This window comes from Pezoporus occidentalis, unplaced genomic scaffold, assembly GCF_034315485.1.
Source record: "Pezoporus occidentalis ecotype Australia unplaced genomic scaffold, CSIRO_AGI_Poc_V1 ctg165, whole genome shotgun sequence".
In the NCBI taxonomy this organism is placed as follows: Eukaryota; Metazoa; Chordata; class Aves; order Psittaciformes; family Psittacidae; genus Pezoporus; species Pezoporus occidentalis.
In genome coordinates this window covers 680864-704028 of record NW_026913477.1, presented here as the reverse complement: position 1 = coordinate 704028, position 23165 = coordinate 680864, and the positions used below count along the sequence as shown (strand labels likewise).

The following is a 23165-nucleotide window of genomic DNA, read 5'->3' as shown; positions in this document are numbered from 1 at the left end:
AGGGAAACTTGAAACCAAACTGCAGTGTTCACCTACTGTGAATTAACAGCTATGTAATTCTCTGCACTGGTTTTCAACTGTTGGTTGTGTAGACTGAAGCCAAAATTTACTTATCTAGCTATTTATTTATATAATCTTGGCTATGGTTACTTGCGGGATGTAATTTACCGTTTCTAGGAGGTCTTTATTAATACAGTGACAGAAAAATTCCACAGCACTAAATGGATGCTGTAGAATGCATTGATTAGACTGTAGGATGATTGTGCACTGATTAAGAAAGAGTTTAAGTGCCTACAAATAAATTCCTCCAAGCTGATAGCAGGGCACTCTTTGCATTTTAGTAGTATTTGGTTAAAAATGCAGGGCCTGAGGGAATTGGGAAAAAGACGTTCAAGACCTTGAACCAAGGGAGAAGAAAACAAATGAGGCATTTTCCAAGCAGTATCGTTTTACTGTTAAATTTTTATCCAGTTACAGAAGTTTAAATCTTTACATATGAAAGCAACACGTGTCCTAACATGTCCAGCATGTGTGAGATGCCAAAAGCAAAGCTCTGGGTTGGAAACGCTAAGGGCATCTCTCCTTACAATTAGCATCAGAATTAGAAGACCTGTGTTAGATCCTTAATAGATATTTCCTATATCCAAGGGCATGACTAATTGGGAAAAATTAAATGGTAAACTCTCTCTCTGGGAACACTCTTGTAAAGGCAGCATCCATGCAAGAATTGCCCTCAGTTCAGCTGGTAAATCTCCATGAACCTGCTGAGGTCTGTTACTCTGAGTCACTTTAGGTGGAAGGAATGAAAACACTGCCTCATAAAGAACAATGCACTACTGTATCTGTTCGTTGTTTGCCTTGTCTCATTAATGTTTTATCTGTGTTAGCTACTGCATGCTGGCTAACGCAGGAACTTGTAATCCATTTGCATTCATTTTCCCTTTCTAGTAAAGTCAGATTGCAAATAATCTTGAATAGCTCATCACTGAGGACAAATGCCAAAGATCTTGCACACAAATTATGAAAACAGTGGGACCATCAGCCAAGCTGCTGTTAAGAGTAACCGGAGTGTCTAACTCTGCTCCAAATTAGCACTGGATCGTGTTGGGTGATGGAAGCAATGAAGCAGATCACATTTTTATGATGTGAAATGTAAATAGGTAACGCTGACCCTGCATCTGCTTCTGAAGCTGGTGAGACCGCTCTTCTGCTCCTGGTGTGGCCTGTGTGTGGTAAGGGGACAGGTGCTGGGCCCAGTGAGGTGGAGGTGCTGGTCATGGTTTCCTTCCTTGCGTGGCAGGTCTTCCCCGAGTTGTCTTCTGCACCAGGCTCCTGCTGCAGCAGCAGCCTTAGTGCCGACTGCAGTGCAAACATAAACCCCGAAGTTCTCGGCTAACTGAACTGTTTTGGTCTAAAACGGAAAATGGGACGGCTCCCTGTGGCTGTGAGGACAAAAAAGCGTCCAACCCGCTTTATGAAGGCATTTTAGGGACACACTAGAGGCTTCGCAGAGGCCTGAGTGTGCTGCGGCCCGGGACGGATATTGCGGAGTTGCCCCAGCCTGCGGAGCAGCAGCAGGAGCAGACACAAACACAACTCTCACCGCCGCCCAGAGCGCGGCCGAGCCCCGGAGTCTGTCAGCGGCGTCTCCACGGCCCCCACTCAGCTGCCCGTGACGGCCGGACACGGGCTGCCACATCGACCATGGCCGGGCGGCTGCGCAAGGCCCGACGGGAGCTGTAGTCCTGAGGCAGAGGCACTGAGCGGCCAGCCGGTGGTAAGGACTTCAGCTCCCAGCATGCCTCGGGGCAGGGCGCCCCTCCCGTCGTCCTCCTGCCGGCGGCGGGGCTTGACCGCCGGGCTGTGTGCGTGGAGCAGGAGGCAGGGCGGCGCGGTGGGCATGGGCGGCGGTAGCGGCGGTGGGGAGTAAGGCGGCCGCCACGATGTGGCTGAAGCCTGAGGAGGTGCTGCTGAAAAATGCCCTCAAGCTGTGGGTGCAGGAGCGCTCCAACCAATACTTCGTGCTGCAGAGGCGGAGGGGCTACGGCGAGGAGGGCGGAGGCGGGCTGGCAGGTACTGCCCCCCCCCGGGGCCAGGGCACGGTCTCCGCTCGGCTCAGGGGCGGGACGGGGCTGCCTCAGGCCCAGGCTGTCAGGGGCGGACGAGGGAAGGGGCCGGAGGAGAGGCTGAAAGGGGGAGGGTGGCTGATCACTGCTCCTGGGATCCTCGGTCCAGTGGGGAAGGGAGAGAGGGGGAGGCCTGCCCGAATTTCGGAGCGTTGACCTTCATGGGGTTTCTCATGTGGTTCTCTTCCGCTCGCCCCCCGTTTTTCTTGCATGGGAGAGACGTTTCAAGACATCCCGCTGGGAAAAAGGAAGGGTCGATTAAGTTTCCACTACACTCCGTGTGGGATGGCGCCTGCGGGTGCTCCTGGGTGCAGAAGATCTTGGTGGGATGTACATCCTGGCAGGGCTGGGGCAGCTGGCTGGGCTGGGCTGGCTGCTGCCTTTGGTGGGTGGTACGTGGAGCTGAGATCAGTGCAGCCCGACACTTGGTTCTAACTTAACAGCCCTTTGCACCAAGGGACACTTGGCAGGGTTAGATTTGCAGCTTGTTGGAAGAGGACGCATGGAAGAAATGATGTGTCTGTCTTACTTTGGCAAGATGCTCATTCCACATCCCTTTTCCTGCATTCGTCTGTGGCTACTTGAAATGAGCTCCTGCTCAGGCATTTCTGGTTGGTTATTTTAGTAACAAGCATGTGATTTGATGGAGCTTGTCAGGAGAGGTGAGTCAGGAAAGTGACAGGGCATTGACCACTCTATAATAAACTTTATTTCATGAGAACTTAAAGGTATGGAGCTGAGTTTCTATTTTTAATTCTTGTCTGTCTGTATCATTGTGCACTGCAGGGACCCCAGCTACCACTGAGACCTCTGTTGTGGTAGCTGTTCAGATGAGAACTGACTCCTTCATAGTCTGGTGGCATCTGTCATTGACCCTGTCAAGGAGAAATGCTACAGGGAAGCAGAGTAAAGTTATTTCTGGATGGAATATGATTCTGGAGTGTTTTGCATCAGTTGCATCTCTTTGGGTTTTCAAGGCTCTCTCTAGTTGCGTCATCATAAATCAAGCTGTGTTAAACATGAGGCATAATTATCTTGTTGAAACACTTATCCATTCTACTGGATGAAAACACAAAGTCCCAGTTTTTGGGTGATGAATTTCAGATGTAGAAATATCCCTTCCAGCTGGAGGTGGGGCTTTCTTCATTGACATCTGAACCACTTGGAGGGCACAAGTTAAGTGTAAAAAGAATGTATCACAAAATCCCAGATTCTCTTTTAGGCATATCATACTATTATAGATAGATAATGCTAGGCTTCATCTTGGAACCAAGGGTGATATTTCGCAACCTTGGAAGTCTAGGTGAGCCAGTCTCTGGCCTGGTATCTTTGTAAGCCATATAAAGGTTGTCTTTCTGTGTGATAAAATTCATGTAAGAACTGTGACTGAAGTGAAAGAATGAGACCTACAATTAGGTATTTATTTAAAAACATCCTCCTGGGCTTACAGCTGAACAGATAGCTGGGCCCTCCTAGTGCCCTTTGGTTTTTGTTGAAGGTGAGGCTTCTGTCACTAGTCTTTTGTCCTTGATGGCATTTGACAGCATGGAAAACCACAAATGGGATGGTTCCTGTAGTACGCTTTTTTTTAATGTGTCATGACACATTTTATTTCTGTAGCTTTTCTCATAATGTTAGATTCATACAGATTTCATCTGTACAAGTTATGTTTTTCACTGGACAGAGGCAAGAAGAGTGAGATGTTACTGGATTAAAATTGTAATTAAAGATTAACAGGGAAATTGGAAATAATGCAGTTACATTTGTGTTTGCAGGTTTGGAAATATTCAAGCCCTCTAGGTACAAGCAAGCATAATTTGCTATGCGTGGTTTAAATTTTATGTTGCTATGTGTCACTCAAGAAAATTAGTGCTTGCTTTAGAAGAAAATCCAGTGAGCAGCTATTCTCTTAAGAGGTCATCACACACATGTCAAGTAAAATCTTATTCTCCTGAACAGCATTTTTCATCTGGTGAGGTGAGACTAGAGGTAACTGGCAGCATTGAGGGACTGGGGAGGTACCAGTGAAAGAGGCAGGTAGCAGTGTAAGACTAAGTGTTCAGGGAAGGGAGAAGCAATGCCTCAGGACAGGAATTGGAAGATGAGCAGTGCTTCAGGGTTTGAATAGCAGTAAAGCTGAGGAAGCAGTTAGCAAAGGATTCTCAAGAATAGATGAGTACGCTTGGTTGGGCTCCTTTAAGTTGGATAGACTTTAAGGAGGGGAGATGTGAGTTTCAAGAAGCAGACAATAGCTGGAGACGGTGCAGACCAAGGGTTAAAAATAGATGACATCAGAGAAACTTCCCTGAAGGAAGGCTGGGAATTCTGTTGCTGTCCTGTTTAGACAGAAGGCTGCAGTTGAATTTGTTTGTATGGCCAATACAAACATTCACCAATTTGTGATTTGTGCATGATACAGTTTGCTTCTATAGCTTGGAGCAGAACAGACAGCAGACAGCCTAGTTCTGAGTTGGCCAGTATAGATGAAAATGGACAGAAATACCTTGTGCTGGTTTTGCTTACCCTTGGCTCTCTTCCTGCAGGTGTGTGCCTGCTTAGCTTTACATGGATGCACGTGCCGTAACCAAGGTCTAGTGAGATTAGGCATGTTAGTCACAAGGATGTTGCTTCAGTGATAGTTTAGACAGGACTTTGGCTATGAGGTGGGTATTCCGGGAGTAGTTATATGAATGGGTATTTGATGTCATAAAATACCAATCGTTCACTGAAATGCAATCGAAATACTTAATTTCTGCTTCTGTTGTTACAATTTGCCTCTTTCTGCATGAGAAATTGAAGTAAAATGTAACCATGAGAAGAGGAAAACTTTAAATGAAATGCATGGTTGGAACTAGTTTTCCCTGCCTGTTGCATATGCTGCACTTGGAAAGGTAGGGAAAAACCCTGACTCTTAAAGTCCTGCATTTCCTGTGGCAGCTGCTGCTTATAATTTTCCCTTCTTTTAAGGGTATCTTTATTGCCACAGATAGGCCAGACAGATTGACACATAAGGGCTTGGATACACACCTAAGTTTAATGAGTTACTGTTGTTTTACCTGAGTCATAACCACTGACCATAATGTACTTGAGTTGCTGTAAATGGATATTAAATCTTTTATTCACTGAAGGCTTAGTTAACCTGTTTTACATCTCAGTTGACTAAGAACATTTGCATCTCAGCCCATCTCGGTATTCATTAATCTGAGGTTTCTTAGTCATGAGATCAAGTTCACTTGGGAAATAAAATTAAGAAAAAAATCCAAAAACCACACTTCTGTGCTTAATTTGAGGAAGCAGAAAAACAGGGTCTTACTCAAAAGTTAGCATGTGTGTGTTTTAAATCAAATACACAGAGACAATGGCTTTTCTTGGTTTATATGGTATGTATTTGTATCTTAGTTTGTCTAGTTAAAACTGGACCCAAATGCTCTGTAAAACTATTTGCTGTTATGGGAGGAAGCTTTATCCTGTCTCTGTGAATAAATATTTGCTGCGGTAGAGATTTACAGTTTCAGCCTCCTGCATTGTTGTAATTTGGCAACAGTTCACTCTGATGTGTGTTTCTCCCCTGATCCTGTATTCTGTGCTAGAGAAGCCTTTGTGGAAGTTACATAGCATCTGCTGTGTTACTCTGGTAGATTTGGTTTCAACTGACCTGCATCTTTTGATCTTTCTTTTAAAGGTGCTGATGAAATCAGACCATTTCAGTTGTAGCTGGGATACCTGAATTTGTCTTTGCTTAATTATACAGCGGGTTTTGGTTTTGTAGTAAATCTGTACATTTCCCATGCTATTCCTATTGGTTATATTCCTTGCAGGAATCACATTGCCTTCAAGATTTATTTTTCTTTTTAATTCATGCTTTATTAACAGGTTGACTTAATGGTACAAACCCCCCTAAACAATCATTTGAAGTTCATGATTTTTATTCTTCATACTTATATTTCTTCAAGCCTAAACATTTTAGTTGCCATGACCTAGCTATTAAAAACCTCTCTTAAGGTTGCTATATGCTTTCTTGCTGTGAGATGTCCTCTGTAGGATTCTATGGAGTCTTTTCATGTACCTAAGCAGAAAGCTTACTAGAATGCCTATAAATGGTCTTAGCTCTTTACCCCACACTGGAGCAGTGTGTTCCTGAGGAACTGCACACTATGGGAGGGACCCACGCTGGAGCCGTTCATGTGGGAAGGGCTCTTGTTGGAGAAGTTCATGGAGGACTGTCTCCTGTGGAAGAGACCCCATGCTAGAGCAGGGGAAGACTGTGCGAAGTCCTCCCATGGGGAGGAAGGAGGAGCAGAAACAAGGTGTGAGGAATTGACTGCAACCCCACTCCGTGTCCCCCTGTGCTGCTGGAGGGGGGGAGGTAGAGAGAATTGGCAGTGAAGTTGAGCCTGGGAAGAAGAGAGGGGTGGGGAGAAGGGTTTTTCAGATTTGGCTTTATTTCTCATTATCCTACTCTGATTTGACTGGCAATAAATTAATTTTCAGTTCTCCAAGCTGAGTCTGTTTTGCCCGTGACAGTAATTGGTAAGTGATCTTTCCTTGTTCTTATCTGAGCACACAGGCCTTTCCTTATGTTCCTCCCCCGCCCTGGCCCAGTTGAGGAGGGGAGTGATAGAGCAGCTCAGTAAGTTTGTCCAGCCAAGGTCAACCCACCACAGCTGTCACAGACTTACTTAGTTTACAGTATTTTTCCCCTTTTGCTTCTACTCTGGTTAGCCTTTGAATTCTTCAGGTTGTAGAAGTGAGCAGTTGTTGCCAAAACGTAGCTGTGTTGTTGCCACTCAGGGAAAGCTTTTACAATACTTTTAAACAGCTCCTTTTAATGATGATGTAAATAAACTAAAAGCAAGAACTCAAGTATACATCCAAGTGTCTATTTCCAAAATTCACAGTGTAATGGGGCTGACCAGTGTTGTGCTAATAGAACATTTTGGTTTGTAAGGAACTGTTACAGTCCTATAAATATTTTATGTCCCTTAACACTTCTAATGTTGCAAATCAGGTGGCTGTCTGATCCACTTTTAATATAATTAATTATTGACCTCAAAGACACTATTATGCATTAATGTCATGCGGGACAGTGTCGAACGCTTTACACAAGTTCAGGTAGATGACATCAGCTGCTTTGCTTCTGTCCATCTGTTCTGTAGCCCCATCATAGAAGGCCACCAAATTGGTTGGACAAGGCTTCCTCTTAGTGAAGCCATGCTGGCTGTCACCAAGCACCTTGTTGATTTTCATGTGCCTTACTATGGTTTCCAGAAGAATCTGCTCCAAGATTTTGCCAGGCACAGAGGTGAGACTGACTGGTCTGTAGTTCCCAGGGTCCCATTTTCGCCTTCTTGAAAATGGGGGTTATATTTCCCTTTTTCCAGTCGTCAGGAACTTCACCTGACTGCCATGATTTTTCAAATATTATGGACAGTGGCTTAGCAACTTCATTTGCCAGCTCTTTCACGACCCATGGATGGATTTCTTCAGGTCCCATGGACCTGTGCACATTCAGGGTCTTAAGCTGATCTCGAACCTGATCTTCTCCTACAGGGGGTGCTTGATGAAATAAATATAGAAGAAAGTGGTGTTGCCCCCAAACAGTAAAATGCTGGGCAGTTATTTTCATGTAGCAATTGCCATAAATTGGTACAACTGAGAGCAAAATTCATTGCTGATGTATTTTGGTGCATGTCTCTTGAGCTAATTTTGGTATTTTGCTAACCAAGTATTTTAGAGACTTCTGGGAAGAACACAGCCTTATTTCAAAGCTATTCTGGGTTCGTTGCCCTTTATTTTATTTTCTAAGGTATTTTACCCTATTTATTTAAGCATCAGTGGTATTTCCCAGCAGTTTTACTCACGCGGATATAAAACAGAAAGTGTTTTCTAAAAGCAGAGCCCTTTTGCCCTGTAAATGTGCATCACCTTCTGTATCCGCAGCTGGATTCATTCCCTGAGTGAAGCAAGAGGATTTAAGTGGAATCTCTAGTAGAAACTAGGGGATCTAGCTTTGAGCAGGGGTGAGAGTAAATGACCTCAGGTAGCTTATCCCTAAAATTGATTGTTTGAGAGCAACATGTATGGCATTTCATTGGCAAGGAGTTAGCAATTACTGGAGCTGTTTTAAGATGTTTCCTTGCCTCCCTTATGGAGATAATGCTAGTGTCTAGGCTGAGCAGCTACTGATCCTTTTGTTAGTTACTCCTTTATTTTACAGCTAATATCCTTGTCATTATATAGATGAGTTTTAAATTTCTGCAACCCTGAAAATGAATCATTCTTCAGTGGGCTTGTGTGAATGGAGTCAGCAGAGTGCCAGCAAACCCCTCAAGCTGTGCTCATACTTGCCTGAGGGAGCATGTTTTTTGATTTCCTAATGGGAAGGAGCAATAAAAAGGAATGCTTGCTGAGGAACACCCAACAACGGTTATGGAAACCCTGCCTGATAGCATAGCGTTCAAAAAACTCACTGCTCATAGAGCACTTCCAGGACTAGGGTAAGACAGTGAGACTCTGCTTGTTCCTCACAATATGCCGGTGGCCACAGTCATAGTATTAGTTTGTAAGGTACTGAGAATTTATCGGCTTAGGTGCAGTCCTGTGGCCTGTATCACATTTGTAGACAAAGCAGTGTTGTCTAGTGGGACTGTTGATAAGGTAGTGTTTTTGATTGATGTAGTGTCCTGGTCTTTTGGGGCTTTTTGTGTTTTTCATTACTGTAGGCTTTTTGAAGAGAAGCAAAAGCATTCTGAAGCTTGAATAACTACAGCAGGGTAGTCATACAGGCTTTATGCTGAGTGTGTATCATGGAAAACTGTTCTGAGGGTGATCGTCCAGGATTCTCAATTTTGTCTTACTTTGCTTTCTTGTATTCTCTCACGGTGGTTAGTTTTCAGAATTTGAGAGGGCATTAATGGAAAAAGAGTGGAACAAAAAGTACCAGAAGCCAACCTAAAAATTCTGAAATAACTTTTGAGAGATGCATTTGAAATGATCTAAATTTAATGTGATTTGCTGTCAAGGATGGCAGGCATTTTCTAACTCTAGTGTGGTATGAGCAGCAAAACTTTTGTGTGTACAGAAAGTGTGATGCCGTGTTCACGTGTAAAATGGTGGGATTTTCATAAAAAGCAGACATAATGGAATTAGTCTCTTGTAAGAGCTGTTTCCTGTGGCTGGAAAACAGTACAACAGTAAATGACTGACTAAGAGGTAGTTCAGTTACTGCTTGTGCTCGTTGAAGGCTGGGAACTACTGTTACATTTCAGATTGGCCTGTGATTTACCATACTACATGGCTGTTGCTTCCAAGGGGGTCATCTCAAAATCCTTCATCCTCATTTTGTATTTATAATGGCTTTTAATTCCATCACCTCACAAAGAGGTTCCTCTTGGAGCACTTTTTGCTCTACTCATTTGTGCTTATTTTCTCAAGAGTTCCTTAGTCCTTATTTGGGTATCATTTCTATTCACTAAGAAAGAAATTAGAAGTGAGTGTACATTTCAAAACCTTAGTTTCACTATGCTATATACATTTTTTTGAACACAACAGGTCTGCTTGTGGGAACATTAGATGCGGTTTTGGATTCTACATCGAAAGTCGCCCCGTTTCGCATTTTGCATCAGACACCAGACTCCCAAGTTTACTGGTCCATTGCATGTGGTATGTACTCTGATCTGGTTTTAGGTTAATTCTTTCACATCATTATTCATTTTCGTGACCTCTAAGTGGTTAAAAATCATTTGCAAACCTGAGGTTGAGTGTGTGGTTCCAGGTTTTCAGAATATATCTATATCTATTACAACTTCCTGTTGCCTACTTGCTGCAGGTGCTAAAGCCTTGGTACTGTCTTAGGATAACAGTAATATAATCTTTTCGTCTACAAGCTGCACGTCTAACTTGGCACAGTTTAGAATGATAGGGATAAGTTAACTCTTGAGAATGCTAAATGTGCTGTAGGTAGGAATAACAGCAGCTACTTATCCTAATTTTATTTTTTTTTTCTACTCTATCTTTACTTTTTAAAGATATCCAGGTTCCCAGTCATGGTCAGAACTGGATTATTCCTCATATCTGTTGCTCTTGTAGTGTAAGAAAGTTCTTTCTTTTCCTCATGTGTTATTAGTCAGTATGAAATAGGAAAGAAAGTTGACCTTGGGAGTGGAGTATGTGATTTTTTCGAAGAGCATGCCTTTGCTGCCATGCATGGGTTCATTTTGTTGTCTTTTGGTTTTGTTTTTAGTTTTAAGTTTTTCAGCTTTTCCTGAAAATTAAATCTGAATTCCTTTATAGAGCCTGATTAACTACTGGGTGTCCAAAGAGACCTCCATTCCAGAAGTTGAAAGAATGCTTTTATTCTTTGCATGCATCATTTATTTTACTTCTGGGGCATGGTCTTGTCTTTATATTGAAATAATACTGTCATGTGGTCTAATGCTAAAAAGTCACTGTTGTGGAATTAATCTAGTTCTAAGGCTTTTTGAAAACACTGTAAACATAGAATCACAGAATGAATTGGGTTGGAAGGGACCCTAAAGATCATTTAGTTCCAACCCTACTGCCATGAGCATCTGTAATTACAGTGAAAAAGAGCCATATATTTTAGTTAATTTTTCCATGTTTTGATTTTTTTGAATCAGTAGTGGTTTTTAAAGAAACAAGACTCCACCTAGACTTCTCCAGGCTCCAGGCCTTCATTTTAGTTGCCCCTGGCAAAATATGAGCTTTGCAGGAAATCAACCATTCTGCAAACACTTACATGCATGAGTAATTCCACTAGTGAGTGCTGTGCTGATGTTACATTGGATTTTGCTGTTAGCACCTTATTATGAATCTTCATGGCTTCACCCTAAATGAAGAATTGTGCCTCTTGCTGCCTTTTTTATACAGTTAGCTACTTTCAGAATGCAAATTTGTTCTTTTAGGTGTTTAGTTAATAATTTACACATCTCATGCAGTAATGCTAATCTGTGCCTGTTCACGTTCTGCAAGGTCTTCTCTGAAGGGCAGTAGTCAGTGAGAGAACAGTTTAGTAGTGATTTCATGTAATTCAGTACCTGTCACTTTAAAAGGGCAGCTTTATAAAGTTGATAGAATTTGAACAATTTGTGAATTGGCAGTAAATAAAATTTTGGAACTGCTTCTGAGAAAGTCAGAACTGGTGGTGACAGGCTGTCAAAGAGGCACTTTGATAAGTATGTTGGAAATACACTCTGGGGAATTCTAATGGTCAGGCCTTGGGAAAATACAAAATGTTATCTTCACCTTAGGACTGAATTGCTATCAGTTCTGTGCTGCGTAAGGATACTTTACAACAAAAGGCTACATACTGTAGTTGTACTCTGTGTTCCGAACCAGATTGTTCCTCCTGTGAAGAAATTGAAAGGCTACATTTTGTTCTTACTACTAGATATTAAAGATCTGAGGCAGTGCTCCCAAATCATTTAAATATGTGTTAAAATGTTTAATCTTTACTGTGTCACTTCCATGCCTCGAATTTGTACTGTGACTCAATAATTGGTCTACATGTCTAGTCTGAGAAAAACAATTAGTTTGCAATTTAATTGCTATGTTAATTACTCTTCACATAATTTTTTAAAGTGTTGTTGCAAATCCACTCTGTGTAGTGCAGTATAACTGTTTAACTATATTTAGAACAATTTCTGTTCATTCCCAAGGCAACTTTTAACTAATTCTGTGGAGTCCATTGAAAGTTGTTTAATTACTCTGTCAAAGTAAATTAAGAAAAAAGAAATTATTAAAGGTGTGTTCTTGCTTAGGGGTATTGATAGTGTGTGGTTACACTGACTGATTTTATTTGTGAGCATTCCTGTGGTGGATGAAGCTGTCAATTAATTTATATTCTAGAATCCCTTTATTCAAGCCTATGCAAATTCTATCCCTCTCTTTCCCTCTTGCTGTCTCCAATCTGTTGGGGAGCCATCTGTTTTTAGGTAGTGACTTAGTCCCAGATTGATTTTGCTGGATTTCTACTGTTGTTTCACTAGTAGCATCTCTGCCTTTTACCTGCTACCACTTGCCTAATTTGTAATTGAGTATGTGAAAAGAGAAAGGTGAATTATCATAAGAATTTTCAAGTTGGCCTAGCACAGTTCTGTAATTATAGAAGTAGCTGGTGGGTAAGAGTGTTCATTTGTGTTTAAAGTAAATGAATACTCTTAATGTTATTTCTGGAAAGTTCAGGTGAGAGAAGTTTTTCCTTGCTATATAGTTGCAGTGAAACCTAAATTAAAATCAGTGTAAAGTAGGTAAAGTGACACGGTTTTCTTTTCTCCGAGGTGTTTGAAAATGCAGGATGTATATTTTTAGAACACTGAATTTTATCTTGGTTTGAAGTTTTCTACATTCCTTATGGTTGTTGTTAACAGGTGTTTTAAGTTATTCCTCCTCTTGCACAATGGGATGCTTGGAATTACAGCATAAGCAGAACTTTATAGTAGGTAGGATGACATTGCTTCCTGAATGGTGGTTGCCTAAGCTTTGGTTGGAAATATAGTTAAAGCGTGACTTGATAGGGAATGAGATAAAACCGTGACTTATACTGAGCACAAGTAAGCACCAATTGCTTGTTTGTCGTAAGGAGCATAGATGTTTTAAGTATCCAAAGAGAAATCTTTGCTGCCTTCAAGGCTATGGTGGTGTGGGCTTTACATCCTTACACATGTTGGAAGGGATTTTGCATGCAGGTCTAAGTCCTGGAAGCTGTTTGTGGGCCAGCGATGAAAGCTGAGGGTATTAAAGGCCCAGATTTAATTTTCTTCTTAGTCTCATGAGTTTGATTTCACATTTCCCACCTTCTAGATGATTAGACTGGGACTGTCTAGCAATGCTTTGCCATTCATGCTGAGGAGGTACTGCTGAGCTGTCATTCCAGGTCAGGCTTCGTTGCTGAGCCCAACAATGTTGATAAAGCTGAGATGTTTCTGGAGGTATAGGCTAGAAATACAACTGCATAAAGGGCTTGAAGATAAAAACAGAGCAATGCACATTTTCAGTGTACACCAAATATGTTTTTAGTGAACACAAGAGTTGGACAACGTGTATCTAAATTACTCTGTGAATCAGGAATTTGGTTAAGTATTCCCTTGATTATTATTTTCAGTGAAATAATTAAAGTCTGTTCTAATTTTAAGTAATACTAACATTCTTTTTCAATCAGGATCTAGCAGAGAAGAAATAACAGAACACTGGGACTGGTTAGAACAGAATGTTATGAAGACTTTATCAGTATTTGATTCAAATGAAGATATTACGAGCTTTGTCCAGGGAAAGATAAGAGTAAGTAATAGGCACATGATATAACTGGTAAAGGCCAGCTGTTTATTTTTGCTCTAAACATGTATGAGTAATGTGTCCTTTTTACAATATCAAAGGACAGCATCATAATGCTAAATACTTGTGATTGAGTAGTATGTAGCTGTTAACTTCAACACATTTCATTGTTCCTGTCCATCTGCCCCACAGTTAAGGTTGTTTGACATAAACTCTTCTTGATAAATGATACACAAGATGCCTTTAAACAATGGTCTAAAACTGTTGCTAAATTATTTCATAATAATTTTAATAGTGCCTGGAAAGCATATGTATGTTTTTGTGAAGGTGCAACATTTCACTTTATATATGCTAAATATTTAGCCCACGAATTCTTATAATTAAGTGAAGAAAATGCATCTATTTCAGAACAAGAGACCGGGGAGTGTGTATCTTGCCTAAGTTGTGTGGGCAATTTGGTGGATGAGTCTTAAATAGCACATTTGATTTGTGGCCTTTGTTTTGGTCCTCAGACTATTCTTCCTGTTCTAAAATTTACTATCCTATTAGGAGAATGCTACACTGTGTATGTGAAGGTGCATGTATAGTAACCACCTGAGAGGGTGCATATATAAAGTAATCGGTTCTTCTGTTTTAGGGTTTGATTGCTGAAGAGGGAAAAGGTTCTTTTGTAAAAGAAGAAGATCCTGAGAAGTTTCGTGAAGGTCTTATGAAGTTTGAAAGGTGTTTTGGATTACCGGAGCAGGAGAAGTTGGTGACCTATTACTCATGCAGTTACTGGAAGGGCAGAGTGCCCTGTCAGGGATGGCTCTATCTTAGTACCAACTTCCTTAGCTTTTACTCTTTTTTGCTGGGAGCAGAAGGTAAGCAGGCCTTGATGCTAAGCCTAGTCCCTTCACATTTTACTGTTTATCTTTCAGATTTGGAAGAGTTCTTCCTATGTCCATCTGGAGCAGATGTCAACACAGAGTAGAAAAAACTGCAAACATCAAATACTTATGGAAAGGAATACATTGTGTAACTTACTACACAAAGTCCATTAGTTTTCTGCCTGTTTAAAAGCTTCAGAGAGAAGGCAGAAAGAGAGAAGTTGCCTGTAACAAAAAGTTGTCTATCATCTTTAGTTCATATTACATATTAGCTCAGTCTCTTGGGGATTACTGTTATTTCTTCACACACAGACTTAATCCACATTGCTGCACTGGTGATAATTGCACATATATTTTTCTGTTTGAAATGCCTCTGTTAGTGTGAGCTATAACTTTATTTATGTAAAAACTAGAAAGCATAAAGAAGGTAGGATCCTTTCTAAGCTAATTTTCATTTGTGTTGGGAAATGTCCTAGCTAATGGGCATGGTTCCTCTAAATGCCAGTACCTGATCAATGTACTTTAAGAAGCCCTACCGGTAAACTGTTGAAGTGGGGTGGCTTCTGTGATGGTGTTTGCTTGCAATTTGCAGTTTCAGATAAGAGCAAAGAAAAAGTCATGTAAGCTTTGTATTTTCATACATAGTATGTCTTTAATGTTTTTCTTTTTATGAAATTCTTTCTAATGGAATTATTGTATTGTGGAGAGTGTTCTTTTGCTTGTCGGTTTGTAGCCCTTTCCAAGTGTGTTATCATTTAATTATATTGCTTAATTATATTTTATTAGTGCTGTCGACTACAACTTTTCTTAATACAAGGGTAGCAGCTAATGAGAAGTTACTTACATCTGCTTGTATTTATATTTTCAGTGAAACTTATTATCTCCTGGGATGAAATATCAAAACTTGAGAAGACTTCCAATGTCATTCTGACAGAGAGCATTCATGTGTGCTCCCGTGGGGAAGATCATTATTTTTCCATGTTTTTACACATCAGTGAAACATTCCTTCTCATGGAGCAGCTGGCAAACTATGCTGTAAGGAGACTGTTTGACAAGGAGACATTTGAAAATGACCTAGTCCTTCATGACCCCCTGCAGATCACCAAGAGGTAATACATTACCTAAGAGTGTACTGCCCTGGGCCCAGTACTTTTTTAGGCAAAGGGGAAGAGAATCCTTGTTTCAAGGAGATAATATAAATGTCAGCAAAACTGGTGTTCACTTAAACAAATGTCTCATTAAAATTTGGAATCAAAGCAATATGAAGCCTTGTAATTTATTGTTACTCTGCAGTAACAATACAAAGGCAGGCAGTGATCAGACCTTGAGAGCTGGTCTTCAGCTACAGGATTTATAGTAGTTTTAGCCAAAATTGTGTTAGGTTTAAATGAACTATCTGATGGGTAGGAAGCACAGCAGATTAGCATGTATGTTTGTTTTTCTGCACTGCCTGTAGGCCCTGATTCACCAAATGCTTTATTGTGTAGGAACGCGCAAATCTATTTCTGTTTTTTTATATATATATATACATGGGTGTGTTTAGATAGGTGTGGTCCTGCCCTTTGTTGCCTTTTAAAGCAAAACGCTGAACCCTCCAGATGGACCCCACAGTTTATGGGAGAGCATGATGTTTTACGATCTTTTCACAAGGAGTTTTTAACTTTTGTATTTGTAAAGACATTTTAAACTTACTTATTTTTTCTTTTCTCTCTCCTACCCTGTTTTTTGCTTTGCTTTTAATCTAGAGGCCTAGAGAGCCGTGCCCACAGTGAGCAGTTTAGTGCATTCTTCAGGCTACCCAAAGAAGAGACCTTGAAGGAAGTTCATGAGTGCTTCTTATGGGTTCCTTTCAGTCACTACAGCACCCATGGGAAAATGTGCATTTCAGAAAACTACATCTGCTTTGCTAGCCAGGATGGCAGCCTGTGCAGTGTAATCATTCCACTAAGAGAGGTAATGCAGAGTCCAAGCCAGTTATAACAGTAGTTTTGCACTTGTGTAGTTTAATGCCAGTTTAACAGATTTTTATTAGAATCTGCGTACTTTACATTATATTATATGTTTTCCTCTTCCTTGGATACTGCATGTAGGAATCCCATTTGTAGGTTTACAGAACTGCTTTGTTCCCTGTGTTCTCTTTCCATTTTCTGTTTACTCTGATTTCATTATCTGGGTACAGAATCCAAGTATTTTAATACCTTGTTGTTTTTTTTTTTTAATGAAAAAACTTATGCTTAATTCTTCAGATTGAGTTAATGAGAGATACTCAATATAAAAAGGAAAAAGTTGGAAAGGGCAAAGGATCTTGAAGATTATAATCCTTCTGCCATGTTTCTTTCTTATCTCAGTAGCACAGTTCTTTACGCAGCAGTTTAGTGCTGTCTGCTCAAAAGTCTGTAGGAAATTCGATGGACAGTCATCAGTGAGCAAGTATCAATGCCATTACAGTTGATAGTGTCAACAGATTGAATAAGGACCGTATTGTAAAGGACACATGTTGTAAAGCATTCCTGTTTCTGTAGAGTATTGTAGCTATACTGTAGAATAACTTCTGGGAAAAAAAACAAACATGCTTTTTCATCCGTTTCTTGAATTCATGTGATCTGGGACATTGCCACTTTCCAGTTTTCCAGTCCTAAAAGCTTTTCATCAGTCTCCAGATGTATTTTACAATGCCCTAAAAGTTAGCCAGGTTCTGTAATTGCTGTACATACTCTGTGTACATACTGCCTGACACAGGGGGGTGAGCTGAGCTAATTTCAACAATACATATGGCGTTCCCCCCCAGGGTAAAGCAGTTTATTTTATTGTCTATAAATAGGCCTGCAAACAACAGAGACTTCCATAGCCTGTGAAAAACAATAAGAGCCTGTGTTAAAGAAGCTGACTCTAAATTTATTCTTGTGGGTTGTCAGGCCTTCACTGTTTATTCTACAGTACTGCAGAGTTACTTTATTTCAGTGGTATTTTGTGTTTTACCTATAATATTGAAAAAGCATCAGCAGTGGCAGTCAGGCTAGCTGTTCATGATAGTCTCACTTGTATTATTAAAGTGTATTAGCTGTTCTAATCTGTAACTGTTCCATCATGGCAATTAAATCAACTCCAGCTATCATGTATTATGACAGCTGTCTTTGAAAGGGTATTCTCAATAGAAAGTCATTCTTGTGAAACTTGGGTTTTTGATTACTTGCAAAAGCCGTGTTTTGTCAGATATTGGATGGTAAGAACGAAAAGTAACAGCTTCTTCAGGTAGAAGGAGACAAGATTTGCAAATAAGATTAGCTGGAAAACCTTCTCAAAGATTTTTGGTACTCTCAGAAATACCTGTCATAATACTTAGTACCTTGTGGTAAACCAGCTCCAGACCACTGAACTTTAGTGTTACTAATTCTGCCTGTGTGGTGCTTCATATTACTGTTTCATGTACACATGTATTTTTAACAGGTTTACTCTTCTAGAAGTAAGCTGGTAAAATTTCTTGCCTAATTTATGTATCCTTGCTTCTGTAGGTCACAGGGGTGGATAAGGCAGATCCAGCCAACAGAGGAGTCAGCATTAGTACCAAAGGAAAAACAGCTTTTCGTTTCACAGAGGTTAGAGATTTTGAGCAGCTTGTGGGAAAGCTCAGAATGAAATGCAATGCAACTTCAAGTCCACAACACATCATAAATACAGAGGTAACTGCTTTGCTAATTCTGATTTCTTAGTACCTGTTTCTAGGAATAAGGTTGTGTAGTCTTACTAAGAGTTTATGTATTGTCAGATTATGTATTTCACTGTGTAATGCGATACATTTATATTTAAGCCTGAATCTAGACACAGGATGGATAACAATGTCTGCTGAACCTCTAGATTTCAAGTTGTCTAAGTCTTTTATTTTTTACCTTTAAAAAAAATCACATTCCCATTTCTTGCCTTTGGACCTTTCACACTAAAACAGAAGTCCACCAGTCTGATGTAAAATTGTGTGTGTAGCTATGTTGGTTTTGCCAGCTTACTGTTTGACTTAGAAAGTTGATAGAATGATCGTAAGGTTGTTTCTAGATGTGAAGAAATCTGTGTGTGTAATTTCATGCATGAGAAATAACAAAGCAATGACAAAATATTGCTAACAAGCATTACTTATTATAGTTGCTGTATCTCTTCCCTGGAAAAAAAGGTGTTGAAAAATCATCTGGAGTAGCCTCTAAAGTGGCAGTTGTAAGAGGCAAAGCATGCAAAGTGCACCGTGCAATTGCAGAGTCCTGAAAGCCCATCCCTGCAGGGCCGGGATTGCTGTTTTTCATTTAGTTTTGGAAATCTGCATGTAGTACCTGTAACGTAATATAATAAACACTGCTGGTGTAGAGACAAAACGGTTTCTGGTGTCAGTGCTGCTTCTTGAAGATTATTTAACTACCACTAATTTTTTTTTCTGTCAAGGTTGTGCCCAGTTCTGCTTCCGAAAGCCCCAAGGATTTTGATGTGGGACTGTCAAAGATGAGTCAGAAAGATAACAGCAAAACTGTCAGTACAGAAGCCCTGATGACTGTCTACCATCCTCAGGATGCTGAGAATCTAGACTCTAAAATGGTAAAGAGATAGAATGGCCAACAGTTTTTGGAATCTAATTGGAAGGGACTGAAGTATATTCAAAATGTATTCCAGCAAGGGTGCTGATTTCCTCTGGAGCTTTGCCAATCTTCTTTTATCTGTATTTGAGATGTATTTGAGTCCACAGGGTGCTTCTTCATGGCTCCATTCAATTTTCTGCTCATCTTATTTAATAACGATATGCGTTATTTTCATGGAGCTAATTCTTCCTGCTCTTCCACCCCTCAGGGAAGAGCTGGCTGTTTGTTTTAAGATAGTGAACATGTTTCATATCTATCTAAACTGTCAAGATACAAAGTCACTACAGACTCTTTGGGAGCAAGGAGAATTGACTTAATTTCTTCTCTGCTGCATTCTTTTGCACTTCTGTCTAGCAAAGTTATGCTCTGGAGAATGTTTCTTTGTTTTTTTGCAGTAGGACATCTTTATTTTTGCTTCTTCATAGTATGTGCAAGAAGACAGGTTTTAAAGTTAAGTCTTTCAGCAGAACTGGGTAAATGAAGGTAATTGAATTTTTACTATTAGCAATATCAGAAAGTAAACACCTTTTGGGCAGGAAAAAAGGAATCCAGATTTTTAAGTTCCGCTATTATAGCATGTTGAACAAAAGTAGACAAAATCTATTTTTCCTTTCAGCACCTTTAGCTGCTATAACAATGCTAAATCTTACTGCTGCATGCACAGGAAATGTAGTGGCAGTTTTCACCCTGTCTCAGCCCTGGAGCCTCGTGTGAGTTGAAGCACCTGATCATCAGTTGCTTTGCTTCAGAGAAATTGAGTTGCATTTTGGGTGCATAATCAATAGTTTATTAGTAATCTTATACTTCACAAAGGATCTATTTCACTGCTTCTGCTGTCTCTGCCTCTTTCTACTCTGCAGGTAAAATGCCTGTAATTTCAGTTTTGTCTGAGTTTTTGCCAGTTTTCATTTTGTGAAGTGGGTTTTACTTATATGGCTGGTCCTGCTGAAGCTCAGATGCACAAACTGTTAGCTTCTATGCTGTCGAAAATTGCTAGTTTGTAAAATGATTCTATCTGGTTGATAAATATTTGATTACAGGTAAAACCTATATGGGTATAAGTGTTTTCAGCTATTAGTTTTCCTCCTTAATCCAGCTAGACTTCATTCTCCTGCAAATTTTCTTGATTTTTGATTTTCTTCTGGTGCTATTTGGAGCTCATGTAAATTGGTTAAAGACTGCAAACTGGGAGAATAATGACACTGATACCATACTGTCCTGGGTTCAGCTATAACAGTTATTTTTTCTCATTCTTGGTAGCTGGTGCAGTTCTGTGTTTTCAGCTTTAGTCTGAGGACAACACTGACAGCACATCAATGTTTTTAGTTGTTGCTAAGTAACACTCCATCAAGGACTTTTCAGTCTCATGCTCTGCCAGTGAGGAGGGCTGTGAGAAGCTGGGAGGAAGCAGACACAGGACACCTGACCCAAACTAGCCAAAGGGGTATTCCACACCAGAGCACATCATGCTCAGGATATAAACTGGGGGGGAGTTACCTGGAAGATCCATATAGCTGCTCCAGTGGGGCTGGGTATCAGCCACTGGGTGGTGAGCAATTGCATTGTGCATCACTTGTGCTTATAGTTTTCTTTTGCTTTTCCCCTTTTAGTTTCATATTCTCTCCGCTTGTTATTTTCCTTATCATTATTATTATTGGTGGTACCAGTAGGGGGTTTGTATTATACCTTAGTTACTGGACTGTTCTTATCTCAACCTGTGGGATTTACATTCTTTCGATTCTCCTCCCCATCCCTTTGGGAGCGGGGAGAAGGAAGAAGGAGGGGGAGTGAGCGAGCAGCTGCGTGGTTCTGAGTTACCGGCTGGGCTTAAACCATGACACATGTCATCCTCCTGTGTGCTTTCTAGCATTTGTAGCCATTCTGATTCAAATCTATCGACTAACATCATGCAATGAAGCATGATGAATCAAAAAAAGATGCAACCTGTTTTGCCTTTAGAGCTTCTGTGGGAAATTACTTCACCTCTACCAGAGTTAGTACATTTTTCATCGATGTTAGCAAAGAACAGTTCATAGACATGTTGAAAATGAAATAAATTAATTTATCAGAGTAATTAAGCAGGTGCTGTGACAGTGAGTTGACTTTTCAGGTAATCACTTGCTTGGTTTTACTGCATCATCATGGCCAGATACTTTTTCTTATAGAATTGTAGAATCATAGAATGGTTAGGGTTGGAAAGGACCTTAAGATCATCTAGTTCCAACAGAGAAACCTGCCATCCACACATAAGCAGTCTGATCCTTCTCTTCACCCTCTTGTTCCTGGTTGTCCTTTATACATGCTTTAATTCAATTTCATATTTTTTCTTCTATTGATTTATCTTTTACCAAGAAATGTTATGCTGTTTATCACAAAGCAGCAACAAAAAATGGGATATTTTAAAATTGGCCCAAGTTACAACAAGCAGATTTGTTTATATGTATGTATTGTACAAACTTATGTGTATATATATTTGCATGGAGATAGCTGGAAAAATCTTGCAAGAGGAAGTTTTAATGTACCTCTAATTTTCTGCTGTAGTTATATCAAATATTGAATTTCCTTGTCCATTACACTGGCGATGCATTTTTGGAATGCCTCAGGAAAGCTATGAAGGCAGAATTTGTCTGCACAGTTGCATCCTGCACTGATTAGCTGTCTTACTGTTGCATCACTGTTCATTCACTCACTTTACATTCCTAGTACTTGGTGGTCCTTTGATAATTATGTCATTTTGCGGTGCCCAAGCTACAGATGGTTCAATCTAGAGGTAACAAATAGGGCTGTCTACCTGTTGGTTTCAAAAAGAAAAAAGAACGTTCAGCAGAATATGATTCTATGAACAAGGGGGCTTCAGGTGAAATTAGAAGGCAGCAGGTTTGTCTGGGTTGAGAAAGCAATTTGCAGAGAAGAATCTGCTGCATGTTGTTGAATTCAGAGACACTGACTCAGGAGGTGCCTGTGCCTCTGTTTTCCAGAGGACATAGGAGGATTTTGCAGATATTTCCTTGACCTTACTGTTGTGTGCCACTTGTTGTTGTTTTCTGTCAGATGGGATGCTGGATTAGATTTACCCTTCATCTGATCTGGTATAGACATTCTAATTAAATTAGAATTTATAAAATAAAATTATTAATATATTAAATATACTTTAAAGAATGCTAAGAACATTAAAGAATACTAGGTCATGTAGCAGATTGTATTGTATGCCAAGCATATCATATGCACAGGTTAGAATTTGCTCTGATTTGTACCAGCATTCATTTCACATATCGATATGGATGCCAGTGCTGTCATTTCTAGTTTATATGAATATAACTGAGAGCAAAATTTGATTCTGTTCCCTGAAACCTGGGGAGAATCTTCTAGTACTTAATGCTTGTTGTCTTCTGCTTTCCGTAGTTGAAAGAAAAAATGAAAGAACAGTCCTGGAACATCCTCTTTGTCGAACGGGGACATGGTGTCAGTATGTTTCGAACTAAGAAGACTCGAGACCTTGTTGTGAGGGGGATCCCAGAGGCATTAAGAGGAGAGCTCTGGCTACTCTTCTCAGGTATTGCTTAGCAAGTATAATTGGTTCATTTTGTGGACTCTACTATGAGGATGTCCTACTTACTGAATGAATGCAATCTGACAAGAAGTGCTCTTCTGTCTGACAAAAAAAAATATCTCTTTCCTCTGGCAATTTATTCAAATCTTTTTGAAGACAGATACTTAAAATGATGAAGAGGATAATTTTGTGTATTATTTTGGTTTGCACTGATTCAAATAAAACCTGCATCGGCTACTTTTGTGACAAGCTCAACAGAAAAATAAGAATATGTGCTGTTCTGGGGGATAGTTCATTTCAGCAAAGCACCTTTACTTGCTAACAAGACAAGCATTTTTGTGGGACTGTGTTTCAGTTGTTTTGATTTAAGTTTTCTTAAAGTGGTACCATTTAATTAACACCCCCCCCGCCCCAATTTTCCTGGCAGTTTGGTCCCAGTTAACAGCAGGTCTTTGCTATGTGATTTTGCTTGCTTTAAAGAGTGAGATGTAGAGGAATTGTGGACTTTCTTATACATACGAGATCTCTTGGCCAAGCTCTGAGTGTGCTTTTGTGGCTTTCTTCTGTAGAACACACCTGTGCCAGAGCACTTAACTTGAGGAAGTGGAGGCCCAGGGAATTAAGACACTGTTTTACAGCACCTCTGTGCTTTTTCTGTTCCCGTTCACTGAAACATTTAGAGAAGTGGTAGCCATTGACTTGATCAGGATCA

General features: G+C 40.2%; 1 protein-coding gene across 4 annotated transcripts in view; it reads left to right on the top strand.

Annotated features, from left to right (window-relative positions):
- Nucleotides 1–1836: 1836 nt before the first annotated feature.
- TBC1D8B (TBC1 domain family member 8B) overlaps nt 1837–23165 on the top strand; it is a 33557-nt gene continuing 12228 nt past the window's right edge. For 2 of the 4 annotated variants that reach the window (XR_009963731.1, XR_009963732.1), the window contains exons 1-9: nt 1837–2073; nt 9678–9788; nt 13306–13424; nt 14056–14281; nt 15156–15396; nt 16033–16240; nt 17800–17967; nt 18713–18862; nt 22306–22456. Coding sequence is in view for 2 of the 4 variants with exons in the window: in XM_062613287.1 (XP_062469271.1) it covers nt 1944–2073; nt 9678–9788; nt 13306–13424; nt 14056–14281; nt 15156–15396; nt 16033–16240; nt 17800–17967; nt 18713–18862; nt 22306–22456 (1504 nt within the window). In the remaining 2 variants the exon portion in view is untranslated. Of the gene's footprint in view, nt 2074–8366; nt 8632–9677; nt 9789–13305; nt 13425–14055; nt 14282–15155; nt 15397–16032; nt 16241–17799; nt 17968–18712; nt 18863–22305; nt 22457–23165 lie in introns of all 4 variants that reach the window. The other 2 variants (XM_062613288.1, XM_062613287.1) reach the window with 2 other exon arrangements.